At 38.1% G+C, this 23872-nt stretch overlaps 1 protein-coding gene across 1 annotated transcript in view; it reads left to right on the plus strand.

Annotated features, from left to right (window-relative positions):
• Positions 1 to 23872, plus strand: part of LOC149257191 (uncharacterized) — a 154850-nt gene that overhangs the window by 93079 nt on the left and 37899 nt on the right. Inside the window, exons 3-5 of the mRNA XM_089413704.1 lie at positions 3507 to 3563; positions 3712 to 3803; positions 3997 to 4110. Coding sequence (XP_089269830.1) covers positions 3507 to 3563; positions 3712 to 3803; positions 3997 to 4110 — 263 coding nt within the window. The remainder of the gene's footprint in view (positions 1 to 3506; positions 3564 to 3711; positions 3804 to 3996; positions 4111 to 23872) is intronic.

Here is a 23872-nt window from a genome sequence, read left to right on the forward strand (position 1 = left end):
CTTGTCAAGTGAGACATCAACTTTATACCTGTTCTTGTAGACTCACTTGCAGCCTATTGGTTTGGTTCCCAATGGAGGATCAACCAGCTTCCAAGTGCCATTCTTTATCAAGGCATCATACTGTTTTTGCATCTCTTCTTTCCATTCATCATGAGAAGCAGATTCTTTGAAGGAAGTTGGTTCAAAATCTGAAGATAAATTCAATTCACAATCATAAGAAACATCCATATCAATAGGTGAATCAAAATCGTCTACATCATCTCCATTCTGTCTAGTAGAGCTCCTTGTTCTTGTCTTTCCAATCTCATCAGGATGAACACTTTCAAGTGTCTTTGTCAGCCATTTTGGAGGACCTTTTTGAGATGGCCCAGGCTGCTCAGTTGACTGAGTTGGGGCTGAATCAAGATTTAGTCTCCCAATTCTGTCAATCACATCACTCAAAGTGTCATCTGGATCAGTGGCTGGAGCTTCATGCGGGGGAGAAAGTGCTTCAGAAGAAGATTCCACAGATTGATCCAGTATAGGAATCCCCCCTTCAAGATGTGGAATCTCATTATCAAATTCTTGAAAAGACTTTGTATGTCCGAATCTATCCAAGCGATCAAGCTGCCGCTCAACAACATTGTCAGCCTTGGAAGATTCAAGAAATATAACATCTCTAGATACTACAAATTTCTTATTAACTTCATCATAGAGACGTTATGCTTTGGAGGTATTTGAATACCCCAAGAAGATACAGTTACGACTCCTTACACCAAGTTTATTTCTTTGTTCCTCAGGTATCAAGCCATAATAGGTGGAATGAAAGACCTTGAGATGCTTTATCGAAGGAATGTGGCCATACCATATTTCATAAGGAGTCTTGTTTCTAATAACATTAGATGGACACCTATTCTTTACATACACAACACATAGAACTGCATCGTCCCAAAACATCAATTTAACATTCTTGAAAAACATCATGGAACATACCATATTTAAGATTGTCTTGTTCATTCTTCCAACTACTTCGTTCTGTTGGGGATTATAAGGCACAATTGTTTGATGTTTGATCCCATGCTGGCGAAGATAGTTTTCAAATTCATTTGAAGTGTATTGTTTTCCATTGTCAGTGCGAATAGAGCCAATATGAGATTGTGCATCATTTTCAATCCACGCATGAAAGTTCTTGAATGTTTGAAAAGCATCAGATTTGTTCTTCAATAATTAAATGCAACACATTTTTGTGTAGTCATCAATAAATGTCATCATATATTTATTTCCATTTGCAAAAGGAACATGCATTGGGCCACATAAGTCTGAATGAATAAGTTCTAGTTTTCTACGTGCCATGGAATGTGAATCATGAAAACACTATTTGCTGTGCTTTCCTAAGATACAAACATCACATTGTTTAAGTTTCCTAGGAATTGCAGGCAAACCAGTAACACCACTTTTCTTCAACATACGAAGGCTGTCATAATTCAAGTGTCCAAATCTAGCATGACATAAAAGACTTAATGGAAATGTACCTTCATCATAGTGGAACTGTATGAAAAGTTTTTTGCACGAGCAGAGGTACCTTGCAGCTTCAAAAGTCTTTCTTCTTCTATCCCCGTCATGACAAGTGAACGATCTGATGCTTTTCAGTTCTCACCCTTGCCATCAAACATATGAATGGAGTGTCCTTGTTGGCAGATGTGGACCAAAGACAACAAGTTTCTCCTCAGCTTTGGGAGGTATAGAACATCATGTAGAAGAAAGTCTGGAAGACTAGGCAATTTGAGCCTAATGGTGCCAAGCCCTGATGGCTTGAGTTTTGACTTATCTGCAAAATATACTGCTCCATCAACATTGTCAATGAATTCTTCAAAAAAATATCTCCTAAAAGTCATGTGGCAAGTTGCTCCTGAATCAAGAAACCAATCATCTTTCCCTGAAGCAAGTGAAGCATTGAACAAGTCTCCAGTTACTCCAATATTGCAATGTGCCACAACATAATGAGCGGATTTAGGTGCTTTACCTTTCCCTTTGCCATTGGTTTTACCTTTGGCTTCATTTCTTTCCTACTCAATTCTGTCCCAAGGCAACTTACATGTGGATGCGTCGTGTCTGTCTCTAATGCAACGTATGCAATGAAGATCAAACTTTCTCCTTGGCATTGGTTTCCCCCCTACCTCTAAAATTCCTTCTTCCTCTTCCTCTTCGACCTCTTCTTCCTCTAGAAGAATCTTGTGCATGATTCTTCTCTCTATGTGCAAGACACACAGCTTCTTCAGAAGACTGAGGAACTGTCTTCTTAGATATCATTTTGGGATTCAACTGCGTTAAGTAAGTCATTCACGTATGACCATTTCCATGAGAGGTAGTCGTAACTGACTAATTTCTCATGATTTTTGAATAGTTCACTTAGCACTCATTGCATCGGGTGATGCTCACAGGGGTGAAGAAGTGGGATTGAAACTAGTGAAATGAATCACATAGCATCAATCATCACTTCCGGGGCTTGCACCCGGTAACCAGGACTTCCCAGGAGGTCACCCATCCCAGATCTCCTCTGGCTCAAGCGCGCTTAACTGTGGAGTTTTCCCCACAATCAAGCCCACTTAGCTTGCTACCCCATTTGCAAAACCTTAGCAAGTATTGTGCCTCATGAACCATTCAAGTAGAGATCCCTTCACTCTTTTTGAATTTAAGTATGGGGGTTTACGCAGTGCATTATATTAGATATCATTTTGGGATTCAACTTGTATGATTGCTTCTTTGTAAATCTCGTATTATCTTGACAATCTTTGGAGATGAAGATTTCGTGGAAGTACTGCTGGAAAGGTCTTGTATCTGCCTGCTCATCTTCCATCAGGTGTCCTTGAGAATGCTTAAGAACCACAATTATTCCTGATTATTTGTTTTCCTTTAATGTTGGATGCCTAAGTTCTAACCATATCTGACCCAGTTAAATCTAGATTTAATCTTGGTTCCATTCGACCTGTAATCCTCCTCCCCTCTTAATGCTCAAGCTTCCCATGTCATTTTTGCTGAAGTATATCTGTAAATGTACCTTCTGTTTCTACTATTGATGCAATTAAAATTTCATTTCCATGCATACTTAACCTTCTATTTTGAAAGTGCTTCCGGCAATATGCCCAAAGAGCTGCACTGCATTATACAGACTTTCATTGGCTAAGATGCCAGGAACATCCCCTGGGACTTGCTCTCTGTCATCCCATTTTTAATAATTTTCCATTTAGGTGGGCCAGACTGTCAGGATGGAACCCTGGTAGACGGCCCAACACACTATAAAACTTACCCGGGAATGATGGCCTTGTTTGCAATGGACAATTTAACCAATTTATTTACCAGATTCTCCTAGTGTCTATAAGCGTTGTTGACTTGGATCTCTAACACTTGGTGTTAGTATATGAAATGGCTTTTTATTACTTGGATTCCTTGTTTTACACAACACTGCTTAGGTGGCTTGCTATTTCTGAGATCTCTAATGAGTTCCTTTTCCTTTTGCACACTGACAGGTGATACAAGAGAATCAGATAAGCTTGCAAATGACATGGCAAAAGACTGGAGCACAGGTGTATTCTGTTTCTGCAAACGTATTCCTTGAAAATTATAGAATGCACAAAATCTTGTATTAAAATGTTCAGTTCTTCATGCCTGGAAGCATGACTGATTGACTAATTTTTGTCATGGTTTACTTGTGACACATTTCTCTGTTCACAGTTCTTGACAAAAGCATGAATACTCTCTTCCTAACTGAAATGATCCGAGGCATGATGCTAGGCCTCAAGTATTTCTTTGAGAAGAAAGTGACAGTTAGTATTGGTTCCTCTTTTTCCATTTTAATTTATTCTTTTTTAGTTTGGTTTGTTCAAGCTCAGTTAGTCAATTACTGTACTATCTTGATTTGAGAGGAGAATGAATATTGCTTCGTGAAATTTGTGTGAATATGGATTAAGTCTTCTATCATGACAAGATACCATATTTGAACATTATTTTCTTTGTCAGATAAACTATCCTTTTGAAAAAGGTCCTCTGAGTCCTCGTTTTCGTGGTGAGCATGCTCTTCGTCGTTATCCAACTGGGGAGGAACGTTGCATTGCTTGTAAACTATGTGAAGCAGTGAGTATTAGTTTGTGACCATTGTGGTGCAATATTCTCTTTCTGTTTAATGTTTACATGTTCCTATTTTACCAGCATTTGGAATCGAATGGATCATAATAAGTTAATAACATAGTAGGAACTTATTGATGGTCTCAGCATCTCTTCTCTTCTTTTATCCTTTCATTGTTGTTTCCCCCAAAAACAGATAATCTAATCTGCTGCTATAGAAATAGTTGTGTTGTTTACTGGAGCCAGCTGCTTGTATGATGATTGTTAACAATAGTAATTCTGGCATAACTCATTAATTGAGCTAGTTTTATACTTTCCTGGAACTGTCTTGGTACCTTATTATGAGAGAATCGTGTAAATTGATTTTTGTTACATGCATATTTAGTATCTATTTGACTCCAGATACTTGGACACAAGTTTGAATGTAGCATGGTATTTATGCACTAGATTATCATCTCTTCATGCATATAAATATTTTGTCAACACAAAGTATGTGCACATTCTCTGCAATTACTTCTGCCCCAGAGACAACCAACTTAGGCAAGTGGAAACAAATGCTTACTAGTGATTTTAGGAATAATTCATTATGAACTAGTTGCAGGTTAGATGGATAATTGCACACACACAATTAGAAAAATATTCATAAATGAAATGAAATTATATTGATGTCCAGTAATGATTAAAATGTTGAAATTAGAGATAAATTTCCATAAGTAGTGTCCTCACCAAAAAGCACATGAACAACCTGTGAATACAAATATATGACAGGTATACTTGATACCCAAATAACTTAGTGAATAGCTTTAGTACTCATAATCATTGCCAATGGGGTGATATCTGAAATATATAGTAGGGTTTAGATTAACTGGTCCCAAACCCATAAAATGTGGGACCACAAAGTCCACATACTAACCGGCACTGTGGGATGTAACTGCCTACCAAAGGTGAATCTTGAATGACTTTAAGACCATTGAGGGAGGACAACTTTGAGCTTAACTGCCATAACACCAATATCTGCTGTTGAGCTCGATTTGGGGATATCAAAGTCAAAGGTGGAACAATTTATGGAAATTTCGGAAATCCCATCTTTAGAACAAGTTCAGAAATTTCACCTAATTTACCTGAAATTCCCTGGATTTACTTCATAGAAATTTCAACCTTATGGTTGAATCTGAAATATTTATTACAACAACAAATACATAAGCATAAGAAAGACATGAAAATATGCTTGGAGAATTAAATAACACAGTTGTTAGGGGACGATCTTAACCAACACAAAAATCTGAAATCACATCTATAAGAGCAGATTTGCAACAGCCCTAAATCTGTTTCTTAACTTCATACAAGCATGCTAAAACAAATAACATTTCAGCCTGGCTGTCCCAACAGACGGGTGCATCAAACATCTATGTAACTATTCATTAAACATCAATGTAACTATTAAACCCTCCTCCTTCACATGTTTGTAACTGTGCCTACAAACAACCTCTATTAGAGAGCCCTTGAAGCAATACTCCTTGAAGCCAAGTGCTTTACTTCCACCCATGTGCCATATGGCCTAATGTTCCTAGGGTGGATTTCCCTTCGTCGTCATGCTTGGCACTCATCTAGAAGATAGCTCAACCTCCTATTCCAAGCACCCATCCTCCTCAACATGCATCCATGTAGAAGATGTGAATTGCCACATAAATAACTGTGTCCATAAGCAGCCTCTACCTGAGATGATCTGGATTGTATCATTATTATATTGTTTATCATCCATCTCGATGCTTTATAATGGAAAAAAATGGAGGAATCAACTCACCAGATCATTTTTACCTGTGCGACCTAGTTTGGAAATTTGGGATCTAAAACCTTCCGGGAGCATTTTGAGGCATCAAACTGTGTTTTTTGGGGGGGTAAAAATTTGACGTTTTAGTGCAATACCTTTTTCTCCTATTCTACACCCAAAGACATTTCCAAGGACATAAGAATTACCTCAATTGAAGTCCGTATGAAAAAGTTATGCCACTTAGAAGTTGACCTTCCCGTCTCAACCACCATAATTTGAGGTGTCACATTAGCCCCCATTACTCAAAGAAAAAGGGGCTAGCCATCGGATCATGATGAAGAAGACTCTAGAAGAACATGGAAAAGGGATTCCAGTATTTTCAAGTGCATTTGTTTTGTAGATGAGTAGAGTGGCCAAGAGGGATAGGGAGAGAGCACACATATAGGATTTGTGCATTGTAGTAGCCCACATGCCACAAACCTTGCTTCTTTGTATTCGTAGCCCTTTTCTATTTAGAGAAAGAGAACATACCTCACCTTCCAGTTGGGTTTTCTCTTGAAAGGGTTTTCTAGGTCATATCTTGTGTCAATCATTGTTTGTGAGTTTTTATTTCGCTGTTCTCTATTTTATGCATAATTATAATTTGCATGCATATGCAAGAAACAATCATTTATAGATCCCAAAATCTAAAGAGAAATAAACCCTCATAATGTGGATTTTGGATTTTTAAGTATAATTTATCAGATTTGTTGTGACGAACTGTCCAATGGAATATACATGGCAGTTTACGGATCAGGAGAGCGCTCAAAGCAATACTCTTTGAATCCATGTGATTTTCTTTTGACTATATGGGCCATAATCTTCTCAAGCCACATCATATGTTTTTCCCCATAGGAATTACTGTTGTAGATGCTAAAAACATATGCATATTATCTGATCCTGATTTCTCAGAATCCAAAAATAAACCTATCTATTCTTTTCTACCTTTCTTCTTTTCCACTTTTCGCCAACCACCAATGTTGGGAGTGGATATTACAATGGACATTTGATTCTCTTTTGAATTTGTTGGATATTCTTTATCAGAATCAAATCCCTCTGATCCATGAATTCGTTTGCTGCCACTTACTTCCTTTCCTGATGTGTACGGCTCCTGCTGTTGTGGAGGGTTGTTGGGCCTCGAAATGCATGCAGAGCTGTGTTCTATCTCGACCTTTTGTGAGCTGTTCTGAAAGTTTTGTACATTATTGTCTGCAATATTTTCTGTTGTCTCTTCTTCTTCTACTGCTTCTTCCAGAGGCTCAAGTGCATTGCCAACCTTTTGGCTTTTGGTATTGTTTCTTATTTCTTTTGGGGTCTTTTTTAGCCTATGGGCAGGCACTGTGAAGGTGACCTATTTGTAGACATCCACGACATCGGAAAGCTGTATTTTCGTAATCTAATGGTTGAGTCCACTGTATATTATTGTGGATCAGTATAATGCGATCCGGTAATCCTTGGCTAAGATCTACTTCGACACATATTCTAGCGAAAGTAAATATGCCTCTTGTAAGTCTATCATCATCAATCTTGAGAAATTTACCCAGGGAGTTCCCTATTCCTTCTAATACTTTATGATGCCAGAAGTGTAGTGGAAGATTGTGTATCTTGACCCATACAGGTATTTTAGATACCACCATAGTGGTGGCATCAAAACTTGGGAACCAAGGGATCATGAAGAGTCTTGCATTGCCCCAGAACCATGGTCCCTCATTGAGGGCATATTCCTTATCTTTAACTATGCTGAATTTGACGATAAAAAATCCTTTGGAGCATAAATGAATTTGACAATTCGGTGTCCATGTAGAAAATATCCATTGGTGTAGTGCGTCTGATTTGGGCCAAAATCCATTAAATCTACATATGACTGCTTTAGTATGGAAATATGAATAAAGCTCATTTACCTCAGGCAAAGAGACTGTTAAGGCTGGTATCTGGGATCTTTTCTCCATGATATAGGGCCCAGGTAGCTCTGGAGGTGGTGTTGGTTTGGTTTGGGCTTCATCCTTCCCTTTGACTGTGTCTTTAAAAGAGCTTGTGCCCTTTGAGTTGGTTCCAGAGCATCCACCTCGCAATCTCAAATTGAGGATGATGGTCGAATCTGAGGCAATGCCATAATCCTGTAGTGTGCAATTATCCTGTAAAATTTGTCCTGAATAAATCAAGCTTTGCATGTGTGCTGATATGCCTAGATGTGTTTGGATTTCGCACTTTAATTCTTGGATCCGCCTCCCCTTCCAGATCCGCTTGCAGACAATCCTTCCTTGCAACGTCCTGATAAAGATTTGAATCAGATCCGGGTTTGTGGTGAGTGGATCTGTCCGAGAGAGGGGTCGATCTGCTGCAAAGGTTCTAGATCTGATAAATTTGGCCAAAACGGTACCCGATCTATTACTTGAATCACCAGATTTGGGCCATGGAATCTTTTCCTTGGGTCACGCTCCAGATCTGTCCAGTGCAGGTGCCAAACCTCCACTGAGGAGCCAATATCTTTGAAAGTAAATGGTAGATCAAGCTCGATATTCCTTGGAGGACTAAATATGCAATTTTCCAATGGAAGGGCCTTATTTGCAAACCCTCGGCTCAGTTGGAATGAGGTTGTTTGTGTTTCATCTGATAGGGTCGACGAATGGATTTGGGATTTCCAGGCTCTTGTCAGCGCTGCCCATGTATACCCTTCTCTGCGATTTGGGACTGTGATCCAGAGTAGAACGAAGTGGTGGCATGTACAGTCATCCAGATCTGGTCGTGGTGTTGGCCAATCGGTCTTTTGGATGACCCGATCTGTTAGATCTTTGATGGATCTAAAGATAATACTGCATTTCGTAGAGGGAAGGATCAACCCAGATCCAAACAATGACCATGCAGATGCAGTGATCTCGTGCTCTGGTTCATGGAAAAAAACACGCGGGGGCTGTCTATCTGAAACCACAAAGACAATTGCGTGTAGGCAGACGGATCCAGAGTTGTGGTCGCTGATGTTTCCCTGGTTGCTGGATTGGAAAATCGCATGAGAGATACCTGCATAAACCCTCTCCATCGCCGTCGTATTTGCTCTCTGCCTTCCTTTCTTCGAACTTCTTATCGCTTTCCACTAGGTCAGTTTATTTACCGTGATTCAATGAATAGTTATCTAGTTGTTAACTGTTTATATTTGGACTAGAACTGCCTGGCCATACCAAACAATTGAATTTGGATTCAAGCCACATCATATGTTGTTAAGAAGAACTATAAAGATAATCTCATCTATACACAAAACCAAGACAAATAGAATAAACAAAATATAAAAATATGTGCAAGATTCATCCATCTTGAAATGTTAATTTCCTAAACTTGGCACTTGGTTAATTCTTCCTAGCAGATAAGATCTATTGAATAAAAAACATGGCTAGGATTTTAACATAAAAAACAATTAACAAAAGCAAATTAAATTGTATCAATCTCACAATCACATGCAAATTAGTCCTTCATTCAAATAACTTTAGAACTTACAAGGGCTCCCTTCCTGGGAAAATGACCCATTGAGGGAAACACATATGACAAGAACATGGAACTGATCCAACTGTTCAAGCCCTCTCCAATTCTAGCTCGCTAATCTCGATCTCCCTTGCGACACCTTACACCTTCCCTGAACCTAGCACATTTGAATGGAAGTTCTTTTCCACCCAATCATTGAGATATCACTCTCATTGTGTCGTGTTCTCGAATGTCTGGTGTGTCTTCTTCCTTAGCATAACCTTCCTTTTTATAAGTTTGAGTTATGGATAGAGTCCACAGCCCTAGTATCCAAAATGTTTGATGTTTGAAATTATGTTTCAACATCACCTGAGATCAATGGTTGAAATTCATCTAATTCACTAATGCAAATAATCTTTGCATTTCATTAGATTAACTCACTTTATCTTATAAAAGTAAATTACTTTAATCACTAAAACAATTAAGATTAAGAGTCATCTATTAGGCAACTTTTGCACGCCTCAACACTTGGGCCTATGTAGAAGCAATTGTCGGAGCTACAAACATCAACTTGAAATATCGGTCTCATGGTGCAAACCACAATCCACACAAGGTCTCCAACAAAATGTAAAAATGGGTATCTTGCCTATGCACGTCAAAACTTTTAGTGATTGAAGTAAAACCCTTAACAAGGTCAACTCCCTCTTTTTGAGAAAATCCTCTGGCAATTGAAGCAAGAATCTCATCAAGGTCAATCCTCTTTTTTGAGAAAAATTTAATAGCCTTGTCCTAATACTCCTTGATACTCTCATAAGTTGCAATCTTGGAATCAATCATTGATTTCACAATAGGTTTTGAACCTTTGTCCATGGCATCACAACATACATGCCTTGGATATGCTTGTTATCTACTAAAAAGTGGGGAACCCATATGAGAAATTTTTTTCCTGCTTGGATAGCTAGCCAACTAGTAGCCCTAATGATCAACACTTGATATGATGTCGTGTTCATTTGAGTAGCATTGAAAGGTCTTCTACATTTGCTTGGTGTCTTAGCATGTGGAAGACATTATTTGCCTCTTCTAGTGATTTGTCTTCTTTTCGAAGTTTAACTTAGGAAAAGTACAATAATTATTGTGGACTATTGGGTTATTTTCTAAGGATAAATAATTTAATTATTTAAGTGACTTCTTCTCTTCGAGTGAGCCCTCTTGGGCATGAAGTGCATTTTTATTGAACAATCAACCATTGTTAGAGAAAACCGTGCACAACAGAAATCTGTCCCTTCAAAAGCACACTTCTAAAGAACAAGGACCCTTTGAGCGCATTTTGGGAAAACAAGGCACACTTCGGAAGAACAAGGACCCTTTCAACACACTTCGGGAAAACAGGCCACACTTCGGAAGAACAAGGACCCTCAAAGTACACTTCTGGAAAACAAAGCCTTTTAGAGCGCACTTCGAGAAAACAAGGCATTTTACGGTGCACTTCGTGAAAACAAGCCCTCTCTGTCTCTTCAAAAGTGCATAGCACACTCTCAAGCAATAGTGAGGCATCCTTGTCCACTGTCTCTGTGCCTTGCACTCTCATTGACCCTCTCTCAAGCAACAGTGGTTCCTCCTTGTCTCTTGTGACTACGCTCTGCGCCCAAGCACCCTCTCTCTCTCTCCTTGAGCACATGGCGCACTTTTGGGAAACAATGTGGTCATCTCTTGCTCACTGTTCGACTCAACTCCGCTTTCACTATCTCCTACTCCTTTGAGCATAGTGCAATTTTAGTGAACAATGGTGTTGTCCTAAGCCATTGTTGAGTTCAACTACACCTTCCTCTTTCAACACTCACACAGGTTTATCACAAGCAACTTCTTCCATGAGTTGGGTAAAGATAGAATAGATGTTTTCAAGACTGATTTTTCTTTGTCATGAGTGATCTTCATTGGCAAGAGTACCTTATCAACATAACAAAGAGAGGCTCAAGGAAGATCTCAAGGAGAAGAAGTAAAGAAGTACCTACAGAGAAGAAACACAAAGAAGAACCATCATGAAGACATGAAGCATATTTTGGACCATGACAGACTGAAGACATTGCATGATCACACAGAAGGTCCCGATGTTGATCCAAGACGCTCTGGAGGATGAAGATAAAGAGCAAAGTAGATCTTTCATGAAGATGAAGTACTGATTAGATCTATCATGAAGAAGTCAAAGACATAGCCGTAAAGAGAGCAACTTGGCATTGTCACATCATCATGAAGTCCATGTCATCATTGTCAAGTTGTAACTTGTACAAATGTCAACACTATGTCATATGTGTCCATGTGCCTTGCCACATCATCATGTGGAATGTAATGATGTATTCTAAAGGAAGAGGACAAAATGTAATGTGTGGAAGACTAAGAGTCATATGTGGAATAGGAAAAGTCACATGAGGACAAATGAGTCAAATAGAAGACTAAAAGTCATTTAGAAGTCCAATGGTTGTATAGAAGTTCGAAGGTCACACTAGAAGTCTAAGAGTCATGAGGGTAGTCCAAGAGTCATGGGGATATGAAAAGTCATTCCTCTTGTTATAAAAGCAACCTCATAATTCAAGCAAAGGGCTTTGGGAGGCTTAGGCTTTGGAGAGCTAGTATTGGCTTCTCTACTTGGCATGGGAGAGAAAACTATTCTTTAGAGAAGCAAGAGGTGACTCAATGTTTGATGCAGGCCTAGACCTGCAATACCCATAATCTATTTACTCTGATTCCCGTGCATATAAAACATGCTCCTCAAACAATTTCCCAACTTCAATACACGGCAAATTGACACTTAAATTTGCGGAAGCTTTTCAATATCTTGTTCACAAAATGCTATGTGTTAGAAAACACTCATGCTTCAAATCATTTTCATTTACTCAACCCCAAACTTCATTTCGGACTCAATTTAAGTAACTTCATTCATCATTTCCTTCAACATTCAGATATGACTGGATTTAATTACAGAAATGCGCCTTACCTTTAACCCTGCATTACTAATTAAATCTTCAACAATTCAATGATAGAACTCCATTCAATCAATGCTTTCAACATGAACAAAATGTCTGGTCTATTTTCTTACCACTCTCCTCATCGTTGGTCAGATACCTGTGTCTGCACAATATCATTCGCTCCAAATTGTATGGAACTCTATCATTCCAGCATCCATATTAACAATGTATTGAATCCCAATGTATGGAACTCTATCGCTCCATATTCCAGCATTCATAGAACGCAAATTCAATTAAATTCTGAACAGATTCCAATAAAAATGCTCTGCGCCCTTATGAAGCTCTACGCTTCCTATTACTGTGTGTTCTATTTGTTTTCAAAACACTGCTCATTAAAACCACAGCTTAACTCAATTCTCTATTTCAACATCTGATCAAAATTATTGTGAACTCACCTTACCGCTCACGATTCTCCCACCAATCGATTTTCACCTGCAAACTTAATAAACATTCAAATCATATAAAACGCAGTCTTGGATACCAAATGCTGGCTATTTCTGCAATCCTCCATGATTTGACACACCAGAAACGCATTTACCATAAGGTGATCAACGTATTCAGTTTTCACTCCATATCACCGTGTGAATCCATTCCACTGCTGTATAAAACGTTCCATTGTTTTATCTTCTCCAAACAAGATTGAATTCTACGCCTTTTTGCGCTTTGTTTAAAACTTCCAACAAGCTGCAAACTCCATGCATTCGATTCACCAATCGATTCCACATAAAACTATTTGACTCAACATAAAACTTCTACAACAAATGAATTCAAACTGGATTGTGTTGCTAATGGAATGAAATTAAGCCTGCACCTATTTCAAAGCCCATCGATTTACCAATACGCAATCTGTATGGTATTAACACGCTCCAAGCCACTCCAGTTTGCAATTAAATTATGTTTTAATTAAAGTAACTAGCGTTTCATTAACGCTCCATGCGTTCATTTCAAATCAGTGAAGATCATTCCTTTCAATGACAGCGTACTGCATTTTCAGAGACGGTAAAACAAAAACATTCCAGACAGAACTCTTGGCAATCATATACAATAACGCCCTCTTTCAAACAGTAACTAACAATCTACTGATACAGGAAGTTTTTCTTCTTGAAATCGATCCATGGTGATCGATTTACCAATTCCATGATTTCAATTAAGGTGCAGTCTCACATAATGAACCTCTGCAGAAATTGAATTTCTTTCATAAGCTAAACACCATTCCTTTGCACATAATAACCCCAGATTTCAAAGAGGAACGAATTCCCTTTCATTCATTGAACACACACAAATTCAATCTTACGCAAACTCAATAATTGACATTCAGTAAAAAAACAACTGCTGTATTAACACACTAAACACTTACAATACAACTTCCTTCCGTGGCCTGATTTCCAATAAATTGGCCCTTACAATTGCCCAGAGGCTTTCAAGCTTTGGCTGTCCAAGATTCACTTTCTCCTCTCTATTCTATCCTATCTACCCTACTTTGCCTTTGAGGCTCATATATTTATACAAATTGAATTGAACCAATTTAGGTTCAAATCCCTTTAATCACTCAACAAAGTCCTCAAATATCTCAACACCCCTACAATCTAGATTTTATCCCTAAAATCTTGAAACTAAATCTAACTTAGGCTCAATCATTAATTCTTAATTATTTCAAGGCTAATTCCTCTCACGTTTTCCAATTATTTGGAAACATTACAATCCTCTCAAAATCTCATAAATATTTACATAAAATTAATAATTTCTCAAAAACATGAAACCCCTAGATTTAAATAAAATACAAAGTATTTTCCCGAGTCTATGCTCCTGCATCAGACTCCCAAGGTAGAAAATGATCATGATCTCCAGATCATGCGTTTTAAATCTTTGTCCGCCTGGATCCCACATTTTGTTTTGCAAGTTATCATCAATTTCTGCTGTCGTATGCTGCTTTTCTCCAGGTCTCCATATCTTATGCTGTCTTGCTCCACTCGCTGCATTTTCACAATCTGTCTCTGTCTTCATTTTGCTGCTGCTACTTCTTCTCTTTCTTGCTGATGTCTTCCTCTGAGACACTTTCAACATGATGCGTCTGATTAATTCAATTTCTTTGTCCAATAAATCTTCAAACTGCTGATTTTTTGCTGCCTGCTGAGCTAAGACGGCTTGCTCAGTTCTTATTCCTATGCTTGTTTTCGTTCTTACCTTCTCATTTCTTATTGCCACCCAATCATCCATGCCCTCTTGTCTTCTACAACGAAAAACTTCTTCCTTGCCTTCTCCTATCAGCAACTTACTGGACTGGTACATTGTGTACTCCTTTCTGCTATCTTCATCTCTATGCATCTGCAACTCCCAATTCTGAATTTGAGATTCTTTCTGCACTGAATTCTGATCATTCAGCATCCTTTCCAGCAACATAACGTCCTTATCCCATGGATTAGAAATTTCCACAGAATTCTCGTCTTTCCCCTTCATTTGACTGCTCAAATGAGTCAAATGTCGTTCAACACTTGCGATAATACCTGCATTCACAAAACACTTGTTAAAACAAAAATCATAAGGCATCAGTGCCTTACTTCCCTCTGCCAGCACCTCAATATGTTGTTCTGAATTCTCCCTCTCAATCAGCACATCAGTATGCTGATTCTCTCTTCCCAAAGAATTCTCAAGACTATCAACTAGTCTTCCTCTCACACCATCTGTTTCCATGATGTCTTTCTGTTCTCGTTCACTATACTGAACTCTTTCTTCTACTGCAATCTCTTTGTCATACTCCGAATTCTCCAACAAATATTCCAATAATGCAATTTCTCTGTGGCATTGCTGAAGCATATCATCATCACTTACAGTCCCTGCATTCATACGCAAACTTTCAGTTTGGAAAATACGAAGTTCAACAGTCTCAACTGTTGGTTTATATACCAGCTCTTCCAGCTAATTCTCTTCTTTATTCACAAGAACCTTCTCCTGTGTTGTAACAGCTTTACAAGATTGCGCATCCTCATCAGTAAAACCTGTAATCACATCACAATTGTCAGCTACAAATATACACGGTTTTACATTATCCAGCTGATCTGGATTTACCCAATAACTCAAGAAATCATCAATGATCTTCTCCTCTGTTTCACCAATGGAAACCTCCTTTTCCAACCCAGCTGCTCTGAGTTCTTCCCGTCTCCACTGTACATCCATCATCTGCTCGAGCTTCCTCAGCTCTTCTGTTAACTGCATGTTTATCTGTCGATCTCTTTTCTGCTGTAGCCTCTACCACTTCACTCTCTTCCTCATCAGCAAACCATGTCTCTGGTCTTTCACATTTTCCCGTAACAACTCCATCAATAGCTCAAGATGAACTGCTATCTCAGCTTTCTCTTTCTCATACTCTTCCTGAGTCAACCGCTGTCTTATGCCATTCGCCTTGGCATATTTCTTCTCTTTTCTACTGTGGCCTCTTTCTGAACCTCTGCTTTCTCCTTTATGACTTTCAGTAGTCATCTCCTTCGCCATGAGTTTCTCACCCATGAGTTGCATCAAGCCTCTACAACAACAAACTCTCTTGCTGCCACTTACCTCACCAATCCTTCCCTCCGGATCTGGTTTTTTGGTAATCACCAGTCCTCTGCTGGAACCTTTCGAGCATTTCTCCACTGCTCCTTCAGGCTTCTCTCATCTGCAACTTCCAAGAACACACTTGTCCTTTTCATTCACCCTCTGTTGAATCTTTAGGTTCTGACACATTCACCTAGAATCCCTTGCTGGACTCCTTCATCACTGCACTCTAGCTGTGATCTACTTCTTCCCGCTAAGATCTCTTCACTATGCCTCTAAATCAAATTATCCAAGCATAACCTTTAAACCAGAGATAAACAATACCTGTCAGCTCACCTTTCAAGATCCTGTTGATATTGCTTCACTTCCTCAATTGCACTGCATCTCTGTGCTGCAATATTCATTAGTTCCAAAATCTAACATTCATTCATCACATGCAATTAACTTAACTTAAAAACTTGAATCTTCAAACAGAGCTATTCCAGCTCTGATACCAAAATGACGCAGGCCTAGACCTGCAATACCCAGAATCTATTTACTCTGATTCCCGTGCATATAAAACATGCTCCTCAAACAATTTCCCAACTTCAATACACGGCAAATTGACACTTAAATTTGCGGAAGCTTTTCAATATCTTGTTCACAAAATACTATGTGTTAGAAAACACTCATGCTTCAAATCATTTTCATTTACTCAACCCCAAACTTCATTTCAGACTCAATTTAAGTAACTTCATTCATCATTTCCTTCAACATTCAGATATGACTGGATTTAATTACAGAAATGCGCCTTACCTTTAACCCTGCATTACTAATTAAATCTTCAACAAGTCAATGATAGAACTCCATTCAATCAATGCTTTCAACATGAACAAAATGTCTGGTCTATTTTCTTACCACTCTCCTCATCGTTGGCGAGATACCTGTGTCTGCACAATATCATTCGCTCCAAATTGTATGGAACTCTATCATTCCAGCATCCATATTAACAATGTATTGAATCCCAATGTATGGAACTCTATCGCTCCATATTCCAGCATTCATAGAATGCAAATTGAATTAAATTCTGAACAGATTCCAATAAAAATGCTCTGCGCCCTTATGAAGCTCTACGCTTCCTATTACTGTGTGTTCTATTTGTTTTCAAAACACTGCTCATTAAAACCACAGCTTAACTCGATTCTCTATTTCAACATCTGATCAAAATTATTGTGAACTCACCTTACCGCTCACGATTCTCCCACCAATCAATTTTCACCCGCAAACTTAATAAACATTCAAATCATATAAAACGCAGTCTTGGATACCAAACGCTGGCTATTTCTGCAATCCTCCATGATTTGACACACCAGAAACGCATTTACCATAAGGTGATCAACATATTCAGTTTTCACTCCATATCACCGTGTGAATCCATTCCACTGCTGTATAAAACGTTCCATTGTTTTATCTGCTCCAAACAACAATGAATTCTACGCCTTGTTTAAAACTTCCAACAAGCTGCAAACTCCATGCATTCGATTCACCAATCGATTCCACATAAAACTATTCGACTCAACATAAAACTTCTACAGCAAATGAATTCAAACTGGATTGTGTTGCTAATGGAATGAAATTAAGCCTGCACCTATTTCAAAGCCCCATCGATTTACCAATACGCAATTTGTATGGTATTAACACGCTCCAAGCCACTCCAGTTTGCAATTAAATTATGTTTTAATTAAAGTAACCAGCATTTCATTAACGCTCCATGCGTTCATTTCAAATCAGTGAAGATCATTCCTTTCAATGACAACGTACTGCATTTTCAGAGACGGTAAAACAAAAACATTCCAGACAGAACTCTTGGCAATCATATACAATAACGCCCTCTTTCAAACAGTAACTAACAATCTACTGATACAGGAAGTTTTTCTTCTTGAAATCGATCCATGGTGATCGATTTACCAATTCCATGATTTAAATTAAGGTGCAGTCTCACATAATGAACCTCTGCAGAAATTGAATTTCTTTCATAAGCTAAACACCATTCCTTTGCACATAATAACCCCAGATTTCAAAGAAGAACGAATTTCCTTTCACACAAATTCAATCTTACGCAACTCAATAATTGACATTCAGTAAAAAAACAACTGCTGTATTAACACACTAAACACTTACAATACAACTTCCTTCCGTGGCCTGATTTCCAATAAATTGGCCCTTACAATTGCCCAGAGGCTTTCAAGCTTTGGCTGTCCAAGATTCACTTTCTCCTCTCTATTCTATCCTATCTACCCTACTTTGCCTTTGAGGCTCATATATTTATACAAATTGAATTGAACCAATTTAGGTTCAAATCCCTTTAATCACTTAACAAAGTCCTCAAATATCTCAACACCCCTGCAATCTAGATTTTATCCCTAAAATCTTGAAACTAAATCTAACTTAGGCTCAATCATTAATTCTTAATTATTTCAAGGCTAATTCCTTTCATGTTTTACAATTATTTGGAAACATTACAATCCTCGCAAAATCTCATAAATATTTACATAAAATTAATAATTTCTCAAAAACATAAACCCCTAGATTTAAATAAAATACAAAGTATTTTCCCGAGTCTATGCTCCTGCATCAATGTTCCACTACTGGAGCTAGTGGATCACTATTGTAATTGATGTACTTGGATCTTTGACCTAATAATTGAAGTTCATTGAGCCAACACATATTCATGCATGTATCGTGAATGTTGTAAGACTATTCTTTAGATGTTTGCGGTATGCGTTTTGTTCATATGTACTAAAGAACTTGAACTACTTCATTGGCTTTAATACTTATCTTGTTGAAGATGTGTTGTATTTGTCTAATGATCATGGTGTCTATGTGAACTATTTTGCTAGATGACTAATGAATCTTTGCTTGCTCTCAGGTGTCTCTCTTAAGTTAGTACTATTACTTCCAAAGATTCACTTATCTCTCCCCTCTCATGAAGGCCTCCTTTTACACATTGCAATCGATGTTTCGCAATGTTAACTTACTTTCTTGTTCAAAGGTTATATGTACAATCTCTTATGTTATCCGTTGAAACCAAGGTGAACCTTAAGTTATGGTGGCTGAGCCGATACTCCGGATGGGGCTCCTACTCCAAATAGTGTGAGGTCTAATTGGCACTTCACATCGGAGAGACCTCCTGTATGTTGGCGGTATCCAACACTGTTAACATAGTCATATCACAACTACTTCTAAGCAAACCTCTATTCAAAATATACACTGCCTGAACCCAAAATTTGTCATCCAAATTTGAATCATTCAACATTGTTCTAGCCATTTCTTGTATAGTTCTATTCTTCCTTTCGAAAACTCCATTTTGTTGTGGTGTCCTGGCTATTGAGAATTGCCTTTTATTCCATGTTCTTCACATAAATGCTGAAATGCTCTGGAAGTGAATTCTCCACCATTGTTAGATCTTAAACATTTAATCTTCAAATCAATTTCATTCTCAACCATTTCCTTGTAGATCTTGAAACATTCGAATGCTTCAGACTTTTTCTTCAAAAAGCTAACTGCCGTCATCCTAGTATAATCATGAATCATTAACATAAAATACAATTCACCATTCAGTGCTTTAGTCTTCATTGGTCCACATAGATCAATATGTATCAATTCCAATGGTTTTGATGTGAGTGTTCTTTCGTCTTGAATTCAACTTTTCTTTGTTTTCCATGCCTGTAGTGTTCACATATAGCGCTGGTTGGTTTTGAAATCAGTGGCATTTCTTTCACAACTTCCTTTTTGTTGATTCTAACAAGGTTATCAAAGTTTATATGTCCCATCTGTCTATGCCAGAGCCAACTCTCGTCTTCTTTTGCCAAGAAACATCCTTTAACAACCTCATCCAAAGTGTATATGTCATTTGGAGTTCTAGTTGCAGTAGCCACTAGTTGGCCGGATTTTTCTCTTCTTATTTCACATTTCTTTGAGTTAAATAACATCATATGTCCTTGATCACACATTTGACATGCCCTCAACAGACTGTGATTCATATTTTCAGCAAGAAGCACATCCTTTGTATAACGACCAAGAGTCATATACGCATCAGAAATATTTAAAATACTTCGTAGACAAAGACATCCATCGTGGGACAGTAATTGTAATTGTATACTGTATAAAAGAATCGATGTAGGATGAGTACAAATGAGAATGAGGGTCCTGTATATATAGCCAGGTAAGTACACTTGTATCCTAACCTAGTCTAATCACGATATAGCCTTTGATTGCTAATGAGCTCATCCAAGGTTCTAAAGCTAATAGCAAAATTCTGCATAACATTTCCCCTTTTTGCTTCTTTTTGTAGAGAGACTATTTCAGCTTCTTGTTCTTCTGTTGTCTTGTTGCTTTCTTTTAACTCATTCTTGAGTGATTCTTTAATTCTTTTGGCTTCTTCTAACTATACCCTAAGGCTAATGATTTTTTCGTCATTCCTTTTGTTGAGGTCAGTGTTGCACGAAGCGCCCCCCCCCCCCGGTTCCAAGCCCCGAAGCGCGTCCCGTACGGAAGCGCCTAGGAAGCTTGGCCGGAAGCGTGCTTCCGAAATTTTTAGACGCTTCCTGGAAATTTGGAAGCGTTGGCGCTTCCGAAGCGCCGAAGCGCGCTTCGTACGGCGCTTCCCAGACGCTTCCCAGACGCTTCCAGGACGCTTCCAGAAAAGCTTCCAGAAAAGCTTCCGGAAAAGCATTTAGAAAATCGTTTTTTTTTCAATTTTTTTTTTAAATTTTAGGTGAGTTTGCTTGTTGGGGGTGGGTCCACCTTGGGTTAGGGTGACAAATGAAAGCAAAAAAAAATATAAATATAGCAGATGCTCCCTCATGGTAATGTTAAATTCTTAAAGTAAAAGTGACATTCTCCTTTATTTTTCATTTTCATCCTTTTACTTAAATTTTTAACATTACCATGAAATGACTCAGAATGTTTGAGAGTGGTTCCAGCCTCATTGGACTTCACATGGAGAAAATAGAATTTCATATCCTATTCAAAATTCAGCAGACTTAACAGTTTTCAGGTATTCAGGATCAATGGGATTGTGGCATTTCATTAGATTATATCAAGTATGAAGGTATGCGATTAGCATTTAATCAAGAGCACCAAGCCCTATATGTACCCTGGTGTTGGTGGTGTTAATTGTTGAACTCCTTTGTCACGCGGCACACCCTTAGCAAAAAATTACCTTTCAATCAAGTCAAAATCATCGATCAAACATGTTAAGCTTTTTCTACCATATTTTAAGTCTTGAATTAGGTAGTTTGATCAAAATTGGGCAATGTTGACTAATATCCCTAGACAATCGAGGTAGAGGCAAAGGCTAGACAAGAGGAGAAGAATCTAGATTCTAGATCATTAATGTACAATGGATGTTATATCTATCTTGATTTATGCAAAAATATGCATGTTTTCATGTCTTCTACAATTAATTTGGTATTTGGAATGTTTGTTTTGAGTATAAATGCAAAAAAATATAAAAAAAAATATATATATAGCAGACGCTTCCGCGGACGCTTCGCTTCCTAGATTTTTGGAAAATGACGCTTCCACGCTTCCGCTTCCGCTTCCGCGCTTCCGCTTCCGCTTCCGCGCTTCCGCTTCGTGCAACATTGGTTGAGGTTCTTGGCGTGTTCTTTTACTTCCTTCAATTTGGCTTCCGAAGAATTGACATTTTTCCTTTCTGCTTTGAGTTGTTTTAAAACTTTGACAACTTCATTTCAAAATTCGATTTCAGTCATTTCTTCTTCGTCAGGTGCTTCCTTCTTGTTACGCTTAGCGATAAATAATACTCTGTCTTTGTTTTCTTCATCATTGTCACTCTCTTCTTCAGTTGAGGAACTATCTTCCTTGGAGAATAAGCTTTTCTTAAACCCTTTCTTCTTAGCTTGCTTGTTGAAGTTTCTTTGACCCTTCTTTCCTTTTGTAAATGCTTCATTCTTATGAGGGAAATTAGTTGCAAAATGGCCAATATCACCACAATTGAAACATACTAACAAAAGTTTGCCTTTGTACCTACTTGTTCCTCTTGTCATCTTTCTCGTAAGGTAGGCAAATTCTTCTTCTTCTTGTTAGAAAATCAGAAAAGCAGAAAAATTTTCTTATGTTGATAATTACTTGTGATATTCTTATGTTCTTCTTTTATCTTTAATCATCAAGCAATTATCAAAAGAAAAATATGAAGATCAGGGACAACAGATGTAGGCGGACAACTAGGGCTAAAACCTCTATATAAACCTCTATATAGGGAAAACCTATTCAAGAACTCTTCCTTCAGTAATTCAAATTGAGATGGACCAAGACCCTAGACGTTCCTCCTCCACCAAGTCAGCCTTCCAAGATGATGTAGTAGTCTTCTTATTATCTACCAGCTTCTACCCAACAACAATGTAATAGATCTGACCCAAAAATATATGATAAAGCAAATATACCCAGAGGTAACAAGAGATAAATAAATAAACTTCTCTTTATTGATCAAACCCTTAAGGTAGGGTAACACCATATAATCACTCCTTAAGGTAGGAGAACACTCTACAAGCCATATGCTTGCCAATACAATAATCCTTGACATCTCTCAATGGGGAGTCTCTAACCTCTATATATGATTCATACATACAATACCATGGGTCATTACCATGGTTGTCTCAATACCATATATCTAATACAATGGGCTTATTACATTATTGCTAACTACTTGTGGTCCTTTACATGATGCGGGTTAACCACTTTATTTATTAACTATGGCCCATCCCATTATTACATTATTCCCTTGGGTAGCCCCTCTGTACCCCATAATATCCCCCCAAGGTATACTACATTCCACCTCCTTAAACATGTTTCGCCCCTAAAACATAAGAATAACACAAATAATAAGATCTACTCAAAAGAATAGTCCATTGTTACCATGCACGTGCATCTATCCATCCAAGAGAAAGGTGAACCCTCAATCAAGTTGGTGCTTCGTTCGCTTGAGATGGAAGTTGAACCTGGTGGCTCTTCTGTGTTGATGTGTTGTGGGTGGTTCATCGCACCACTCTATCCTTCGTCCTGGGGTTGTTGTCCTTGTTGCTCGTTCTTTGCCACCTTATTGGTTGTTGTCTCGTTGGGTGATGTGGGTGTTGATGTGCTGAAGCTTTAACCGAGGGAATATCTTTCTTGAATTCCTCTACTATTGGTGCCTGAGTGGTGTCTGGTGCTTTTTCTAGTTCCTGGTTTGATGTTTGTGTTTGGTTGTCGACCATCAAGGGCTCATCATCTGATGTGTCAGTGTCATTAGAGCTTTGTGCTTCTGTGTCCATAGTATCTGCTTGGGTTTTAATGGAAATATCTTGCAATGTAATTTTCTTCTTTTTATACCAGAGCTTCATGAATTTCTTCTGCACATTAATATTGACAATACCCACAGATTCCATCCAATGATATTCATGTTATCCATATCTGGAGTATAAAAATCACAATGCAACACATACTTATTCATAGAATGCTTCAAATCTTTATAAACTTGAACATCCTCATTATCAATCTGTGTGTTTTCAATGTGTTTTGCTGAAACTTGCAATTTTTTTGCCAAACTAACATTCATAAAGTTATGCTTGCAACTAGGATTTATAGACACAATGATCTTCTCCTTCTGAATTAATCCATGAACCTGTAATAAGGAGATACCAACAAAAAATAACCCTTTAGGTGTCTTGGTTTCCTTATTTCCTGTAAAAATAAAATCTTTGCTAGGTTTTTTGGTTTCCTTCTTTCCAGTATGAGACCATTTGTCCAAAAATAGTTTTTCAATTTCGTCAGCACGACATAACTTCAAAATCTCACTGTCAAGTTATTTCCACCATATAGCAGCCTCATCTTTCAAATAATACCCTATTTTGTCCTTCCAATACCTTGGGAAGTCAACTTTTTGATCTTGTATAAATTTTTCAATAGTCGGGCC

The sequence above is a fragment of the Pinus tabuliformis genome, chromosome 6 (assembly GCF_031772625.1).
Source record: "Pinus tabuliformis cultivar Carrire ecotype Pingquan chromosome 6, CPIR1, whole genome shotgun sequence".
NCBI classification, from domain to species: domain Eukaryota; kingdom Viridiplantae; phylum Streptophyta; class Pinopsida; order Pinales; family Pinaceae; genus Pinus; species Pinus tabuliformis.